Genomic DNA, 8,874 nt, shown 5'->3' with positions numbered 1-8,874 from the left:
AGTTAGGCTTAGTCTTAATAATCCATTAGCCTGAGAAAATTTTAGGTCGCGACAGGTGCGACGTCCTAGGACACGTCGCCGACCCAAAATCCAAATCAGAGAATAATACACATGCGGAAATGATCAAACACCCGTACATAATAAAACATGACCAAGGATAGCAACAATATCACAAATACATACTTGCATTAATAAAGAGAATTTACAGTATCCATTACAACAAAAATGTACATAAACCAAAACGGGTCAGCAAGCCACTAACATCAAAAAGGGGTACGTAGCTCGGGCGGTCAGGCACTATCTAAGAAGGGCTCCTATCAAAAAGTGTCGGCCCTACCTAACTATAGTCAAGGATAAACCCTAGGGTAACCAGTCCGGGTCGGATTCCGAAGACTCGGATGAGTCATCAGACGACTCGGACTTGGAGTGCATAGACTCAAGCTCGGACTCAACCTCCACTTGCTCCTCCTCGGGGTCATCCTCCGGCTCTGACTCCAGCTCCATCGGCTCCGGCTCGTGATCGGACTCCCACTCCATCAGTTCCTCCTCCTTGAGGTCAGAATCCATCTCGAAGATGACAGATCGGGGGTCAGAATCCTCCTCGGACACGGCTTCGGGGCTGGCCATCTCCCCATCAGCTGACTGCGGATCCCAATGACCTAACCCGTCTACCGGAACATCAAAAGTCCTAAGAGGCCCATAAATGCCGAACTGGTCGCGAAAACACCAACCAACGTACTGATGAGCCTGGAACTGTGGCTCGCCCACGTCGACCCAAACGGTGGTAAAATGCCTAACATAAGTCTTCCCGTTCCCAACGGGGTACTTGATCACCGAACGCTCTATACGGTACGGGATCCCAAAACGTATCGATACGCCTGCCATCCTCAAGGTCGGGGGTCTGAAAAGTGGGGTTTTAACAACAATGAGAATAAATCTCAGCGAGTGGGCCCCCTAAACCTAAACTAGGCTAACATGCACCTCCGGACAAGCATCAAACCAAGCATACAGTCCAACATTCAAATGACTTAGGCCCTCAGGCCCAAATCAAACATATTATTGACCCTGCAGGTTAGGCACGTAATAACAACGATAATAACGCAGAACCCAATCATGGCACATACACGAAATCACTTGGCCATGAACACATGCCATGCACATGTTTGCACTCGTTAACGCACTCTTGCACACGTGATGATTTCTCACTTAACTTCCGATCCGCGTAAAATGCATCAGGTCCGACCGGCGTAAAACGCATTAGGTCTATCACTTCTCAATCAATCTCCGGCCCGCGTTAAACGCATCAAGCCCATGACACAACTCACGTGAACGACGCCTCAGGTTGGCCATCTTCCGATAATCCGGGCATCGTCCCGCGATAAACGCCTCAGGACGGGTTCAACACCCCGCGTAAACGACGCCTCAGGGTTTATGTGATCACACGTACACAATTCACCAATTATTATCTGAACCCCGCGTAAAACGCATCAGGACAATTTAGGTCATCACATGCTCAATGCCATTCGTGCAAACTCGCATGATAAACACAACATGCCGACACTCATTATGCACAACTCATAGCCATAACATCCGAAACTCGGCATTCATAATATCCACATTGAGCACTCAATTTAATAAAACCACATGCTCAATTAACACCACAACATGTTCAATTCAACATATCAACATGCCCAATTAACCAATTAAATCAAATCAGCCACGATACATAATGGGCGTACGAAAATCACAAAATTAAGCCATTAAAATTGCACAAGTCTATGGCCCACAATGCTTCTCATTTCTCGGCCACATTAGAACTCAATATGGCATCACATAATTAATCACCAACCATGTACAAGTCAGCCACTACCCGGTCCAATCCTTGTACCCCTAACAATCCACATTTCAATCATGATTAATCAAATATGACCCAAATCAAACCTACACCAACCAGTCATGAACAGTCCACTAAAGGCCTCTAAATCGCCTCCAAATTAGCACATTAGGCCACCTTAATCACCTCATTACCAAGCCTAATCACCAGCCAATAATTAACCCCTAAACCCGTTTAGAAATTCACATAATCCTAATTAGGGTTTAGGGTTTCCACTCACAATGTCCTAAGCTCCAAAGGTGGGCTGATCAAGAGGAAAAATGGGCTGGGCGGTCACCGGCTCACGGCGGAACCAGCGGCAGCGCCGGCGGCTCTCACGGCGGAACCAGCGGCAGCGCCGGCGGCTCTCACGGCGGCGATCGGGGGGCTGGTGGTGACGGCTGATCACGGCGGCACGGGAGGATGCTGATAATGGTGGTGAGGCGGAAATGAGAGAAAGGGGAAGGTGAGGGTGGTGGTGGTGGTGAGCGTGAGGCGGACGGCTGGCGGTCCTCGGACGGCATTGCACGGCCAAGGCAGGGGCTGGCCTGTGGTGGTGGTGGTGGTGACAACGACGGGAAGAGAGAGAGAGAGACGGACAAGTGGTGATGGTGGTGGTGATAGGCTGGTCGCGTGGACGGCGGCGGCGCTCGGGCGGTGGCGGCGTGGCCACAGCGGTGGTGCTCCGGCGGGGCTGGCTTCACGCGGCCAAGGGAGGAGAATGGGAGAGAAAAATGGAGAGAATGAGAGGGAGAGAGTGGCCGGAAATGGGGAAGTGAGGGGAGAGAGAGAGAATGAGGGAGTTTTGATCAAAAGGCTTGAGTGGGGTGGTTGACCAACTCCACCCACAATGTCCAAGCTACCCTCCCCACTAACTAGCCAATTCAATGGCCACAATTTAAACACCGATCAAATCTTTCCACAACCAATGGCCATGATCTCATCTTACACAAAATATCTAAGGGCAATTTGGGGAATGAGCAAGGGTGATGGAGGCCTTATTGTCCAACATTTTCGGCATTAATAGGGCTGATTAAGTCCAATATACCCTCCAATAATTCAAAATTAATGCTTAGGGTCCAAGGGCAAAATTGTAATTTCCACTCCCGGTCCAAAATTCCAATTTTCGACCATACTGATCCCAAATATGATTGGCCACACTAATACGATGTCGTCCTTGCAAAATGGTCGCGTACGTCCGTGAAATTCGACACTCAAGTCCGGATTCAATTCAACGATCAATTTTCGCTCAAATGTGATTTTAGCATCTCTTACTAACAGGTAGCTTTTTAGGGGTTACGCGTATCGACTTATGATTACTCGAGTCGCGACGGTCTCGATTTCCAAAAGAACGCGAGGATTTATCGCTAGTTCCGGAGGTCGCGATTGTTCGGAGAAAGTTTAGGATCGTTCGCCACGCATACTCTCGATCGTGCGGAATCACCCGCGATCCGATCATACGTCGTTGGCAAACCAAATCTGTTGCCCTCCTTGGATTGGCCACATTGGCCCAAAATATTCCCTCGTCGTTCCTCAGAATCGGAGCTCGATTCACGGTCGAGTTCTTGGGTCCACGTACTGTTTTCCTTGTTAGCCATTCCCTATCCGTCAGTATCCCGAGAATGATCAGCTCCGGGCGAGACTTACTAAAACGAAATGAGCAATACATATCCATTTCATTGATCACGAAAGTGGGTCGAATTCAGGATGTTACAACTCTTCCCCCCTTACAAAAATTTCGTCCTTGAAATTTACAATCCAAACCCATTTACTCAAACAACTGAGGGTATTGACGTCGCATCGCTTCTTCACTTTCCTAGGTGGCACCTTCCGTTCCATGATGTTCCCAAATGACTCTGACCATCGGGATCGTCTTGTTCCATAGCACCCGATCCTTTCTATCCTCGATCGTCACTGGCCTTTCCACATACGACACCCTGTCGTCCACGTCTATCTCTTCATATCTCAGCACGTGCGTCGGGTCCGGCTTGTACTTCCTCAGCATTGACACGTGGAATACGTTATGCACTTGGGACAAGTTAGACGGCAAGGCGAGTCGATAGGCCAGATCTCCAATCTTTTCCAAAATTTCGAATGGACCGACATATCTCGGGCTCAATTTTCCTTTCTTACCAAATCGGGACAGTCCTTTCATTGGCGACACCTTAAGGAAAACATGATTTCCCACCTGAAACTCCAAAGGTCTCCGTCTCCGATCGGCATAACTTTTCTGGCGGCTCTATACCGTCTTTATCCTTTCCTGAATAATCTCGACTACCTCAACTGTCTGTTGCACCAATTCTACACCCGTTATACTCCGCTCCCCGACTTCATCCCAACACACTAGCGTTCTGCATGCTCTGTCATACAATGCCTCAAACGGTGCCATCTGAATACTCTGCCGATAACTGTTATTGTAGGCAAACTCGACCAAGTGTAACTGCTCTTCCCATTTACTTTGGAAGTCCAATACACATGCGCGCAACATGTCTTCCAAAGTCTAGATCGTCCTCTCCGACTGGCCATCTGTCTAGGGATGATAGGCCATACTAAACTGAAGTTTCATCCCTAAGGCCGTTTGCAGACTTTTCCAAAAATTTGCAGTAAACTTGGGATCACGGTCCGAAGTGATCGTCACTGGTACTCCATGAAGTCGGACAATCTGTCGTACATACAACTTTGCATACCTTTCCAACTCAAAATCCTTTCGCACTGCCAGGAAGTGCGCTGACTTAGTCAGTCTATCCACTATCACCCAAATCGAATCGTGTCCTCTCTGGCTCCTTGGTAATCTCGTGACAAAATCCATCGTGATATGTTCCTATTTCCATTCGGGAATTTCCAATGGTCGCAGAAGTCCTCCAGGCTTACAATGCTGCGCCTTTACCTACTGACAGGTCAGACATTTCGCCACATGCTTGGCCACATCCGTTTTCATCCCATTCCACCAGTAATGTTGCCGCAGGTTCTGATACATCTTGTATTGCCCGGATGAATGCTATAATTGCTACGATGAGCTTCCTTCATAATTTCCTCCTTAAGTTCCATATCGTCGGGCACGCATAATCGCCCACGGAACTTCAAGATCCCATCCTCGGATACTTGGAAATCCGATTTTCTCTTGGCGGCGTCCATTTCAACTATCTTCTGAATTTCTTGGTCCGTAGATTGCAATGCCTTAATCTTGATTTGAATTTCTGGTTCGATTCTTAATGCGGCGAGTATATTCGACACGCGGCTCACTTCAAACCTAAATTCTGAATCTCTTAACCTTTCCAATAGCGTCAATTCCTTGACCATCATGTGCGCCATACTCGACTTCCGAGTTAGCGCATCTGCTACTCGATTGGCCTTTCCAGGGTGATACAAAATGTCACAGTCGTAATCCTTGAGGAGTTCCATCCAACAACGCTACCTCATATTCAATTCCTTCTGCGAAAATAAATACTTGAGGCTCTGATGGTCCGTGTAAATCTGAAACTTTTCACCGCACAAGTAATGCCTCTAAATCTTAAGCGCGAAGATGATCGCAGCCAGTTCCAAATCATGGGTCGGATAATTCATTTCGTGCTGTCTTAGCTGACGTGACGTATAAGCAACTACCCTTCCATGTTGCATCAGTACACACCCAAGTCCTCTCAATGAAGCATCACTGTAGACCTCAAATCCTCCTGGTCCGGACGAAATAGTTAACACTGGAGCAGTCGTTAACCTATGCTTCCGCTCCTAAAAACTCCTTTCACACTTGTCGTCCCATTCGAACTTCGTTTCTTTCTTGAGTAATCGTGTCAACGGCGTGGCTATTGACGAGAATCCTTCTACGAAACGCCTGTAATAGCCTGCCAACCCTAAGAAACTCCGAATTTCCGTTACTGACGTCGGCCTTGGCCACTTAGTCACTGCCTCAATCTTAGTCGGGTCTACTGAAATTCCATCTCCGGAGATTATATGTCCAAGAAACGCTACTCTGTTAAGCCAGAACTCGCACTTACTGAACTTGGCGTTGAGTGCGTGTTCTCTTAGGGTTTGTAGTACTTCACTTAAATGTACCTCATGATCTTCCGGTCTCTTCGAGTACACCAATATGTCATCGATGAAGACTATAACAAACCGATCCAAGAACTCCTTAAATACCCGATTCATCAAATCCATAAAGGTAGCGGGGGCATTGGTCAAACCAAAAGGCATCACCGTGAACTCATAATGCCCATATCTCGTCCGAAAGGCCGTTTTAGGTATATCCTCTTTCCTAATTCTCAACTGATGATATCCCGTCCGTAGATCGATCTTAGAAAACACTGAGGCTTCTTGCAACTGATCGAACAGGTCATCGATCCTCGGCAGTGGGTACTTATTCTTGACGGTCGCCTGGTTCAACTGCCGATAATCAATACACAACCTCAATGTCCCATCCTTCTTCCTTACAAACAACACCGGCGCTCCCTATGGAGACGCACTTGGGTAGATAAAACCCTTGTCCAATAATTCTTGCATCTGGACCTTTAACTCCATTAGTTCTGACAGGGACATCCGGTAAAGCGCCTTCGAGATTGGTTCAGTTCCTGGGGCCAACTCGATTACAAATTCCACTTCTCTTTCTGGTGGCAAACTCGGCAATTCCTAAGGAAAGACTTCGGGAAAATTGCACACCACGGGTATATCCTCTAACCTTGGCTCCACAACCGTCGGGTCCACGACGTTTACCAAATACCCTTCACACCCCTCGTCCAACAACTTGGTTACTTCGAGGGAAGAAATCCAAGGAATCAAGGTTCCTCCTCGGCTTCCCATAAACTCGAATCTAGGGTGTCCAATCGGGTTGAATTGGATCACCCTGCTACTACAATCCATCACGGCTATTTGCTTAACTAGCCAATCCATCCCGATAATCACATCAAAATCGAACATAGTTAATACCGCCAAGTCTATCCTTTCCTCTCTACCCCCAATTACTATCTTACAATTAGGACACCCTAACGAGACTAACACCTTATCATTCAGCGGGGTCATCACACAAAGCATTACTTCAAGCAATATCGGTTAAATTCCAATCAATCTAACAAATTGCTCTGATATAAACGAATATGTCGCTCCCGGATCAAACAAGGCATACGCAGCATGATCACAGAGAGAGACCGTACCTGTGACCACGCCTAGCGTGTCCTCAGCCTCCCTTCGCACCATCGCATACACCCTTCCTTGGGCTGGCGATCTACCCTGAATAGCCGGCGAGGGATTTCCAGCTTGATTTCCCATTCGAGGCGGCTGAGCTTGCATGGGCGGTCCTGCTGGACGTAGTTGAGGGCAATGTCTTATCTGATGGTCCATGCTCCCACACTTGAAACATGCCCCAAACCGGTTCTAAGAATTGTTCGGCTTCCCGATGTTTTTCTTTACGGGAGGGACAAAACGCCTGTTTCCTGCCATCGGCCTCTTCTCGAAGCGGCGGTTGTCCTTAGCCGAGGCAAACCGTGATCCAGAAGCGGCAGCCCTATCCACTTGATCCCGTTCTATTGCCTGCGCTCGCTCATACATTTCTCCATAATCCCGGATATTCAGCGAGATCATCTGGCTTCGAAGGTCCAGCTTCAGCCCATCCCGGAACCTTCGAACCTTATCTTGTGGGTCCTCCACCATTCTTGGTGCGAACTTCGATAGCCTTGCGAATTCCGCCTTATATTGATCCACTGTCATCGATCCTTGGCGAAGCCTCATGAACTCCGCTAATTTCCTTTTCCTGGTACTCTCGGAGAAATACTTCCCATAGAAGTTCTCAGTGAACACAACCCAAGTCTGGGCGGTACCTTTAGGGAACACTCTCCCCCTGGTGGCCTTCCACCAATCACTAGCATTCTCCTGCAACTGATACACCGCCAAAGTCACATTCTCAGCTTCGGTGCACCCCAGAACTTCAAAGGCCTTCTCCAGTTCTTCTACCCAACGTAGCGCGGCCTCGGGGTCACCCTTTTCGTCGAACTTCGGTGGCTTTAACTTCAAGAACTGCTCCACTAGTCGTTGCATCTGTCTATTCATAGCCGCTTGAGCCTGCCCTTGGTTGGCTTGATTCCCATTAACAGCAGCAGTTGCTGCGGCCTCAGCAGCTTGGGCAATATTGGCAGCCCTCTCTTGAGCCTGCCTTCCCATCAAATTTCCTATCTCCTGCAGTGTCTGAATGATTGCATCAAGCCTTGGGTCTCTTGTCTCTTGGCTCATTGCACTCGATTGACCTCTTGTCCCCATTCCTCTGCTCATCCTCACGGGTTTCCTCACTACCCACCTACCTGCTATAATTCCATTCAGAAATTAGAGACCTAGACCAAACTATGCCAGTCTAAAGGTCCTAGGCAATAATCATAACAATCAATCACTCAGCAGGCGGTCAAACACAAGCAACACGAGGTCTCAATCAAGGAGATATGTGTACTTACCTCAGGTCTTGCCGCACCTGCACTTTACGGGTCAATTCAAATAATCACTCAATCATGAATTCAAACAGTCTGGAGGTACACGTAGCACACAAATCTCCCTATTTAGCTACCCAAGGTCATCGCTCCTTATCACTCCAGACTTCGATCGAGTTGGATCGAGCTGACCTTCCTCTGATACCAAATCAACGGGGGATGTCATGCCCCGAACCATAACGACACGCAACAACCCCTTCATCGGTCGTATTGGTGCGACGTCCCAGGACGCATCGCCGACCCAAAACCCAAATCAGAGAATAATACACATGCGGAAACGATCAAACACCCGTACATAATAAAACATGACCAAGGATAGCAACAACATCACAAATACATACTTGCATTAATAAAGAGAATTTACAATATCCATTACAACAAAAATGTACATAAACCAAAACGGGTCAGCAAGCCACTAACATCAAAAAGGGATACGTGGCTCGGGCGATCAGGCACTATCTAAGAAGGGCTCCTATCAAAAAGTGTCGGTCCTACCTAACTATGGTCAAGGATAAACCCTAGGGTAACCAGTCCGAGTCG

At 47.9% G+C, this 8,874-nt stretch overlaps 1 protein-coding gene across 1 annotated transcript; it reads right to left on the bottom strand.

The window, feature by feature from the left end:
• Positions 1–7,234: 7,234 nt before the first annotated feature.
• On the bottom strand, positions 7,235–8,113 carry LOC115688441 (uncharacterized). Its single transcript, XM_030614259.1, has one exon. The coding sequence runs from the start codon at positions 8,111–8,113 to the stop codon at positions 7,235–7,237; it is 879 nt and encodes a 292-aa protein (XP_030470119.1).
• Positions 8,114–8,874: the final 761 nt, after the last annotated feature.

This window comes from Syzygium oleosum, unplaced genomic scaffold, assembly GCF_021117445.2.
Source record: "Syzygium oleosum isolate NSW1041296 unplaced genomic scaffold, Sole_v2.1 Sole_v2.19, whole genome shotgun sequence".
Classification (NCBI taxonomy): Eukaryota; Viridiplantae; Streptophyta; class Magnoliopsida; order Myrtales; family Myrtaceae; genus Syzygium; species Syzygium oleosum.
The sequence above is the reverse complement of the archived record's forward strand: the minus strand, read 5'-3'. Positions and strand labels throughout refer to the sequence as shown.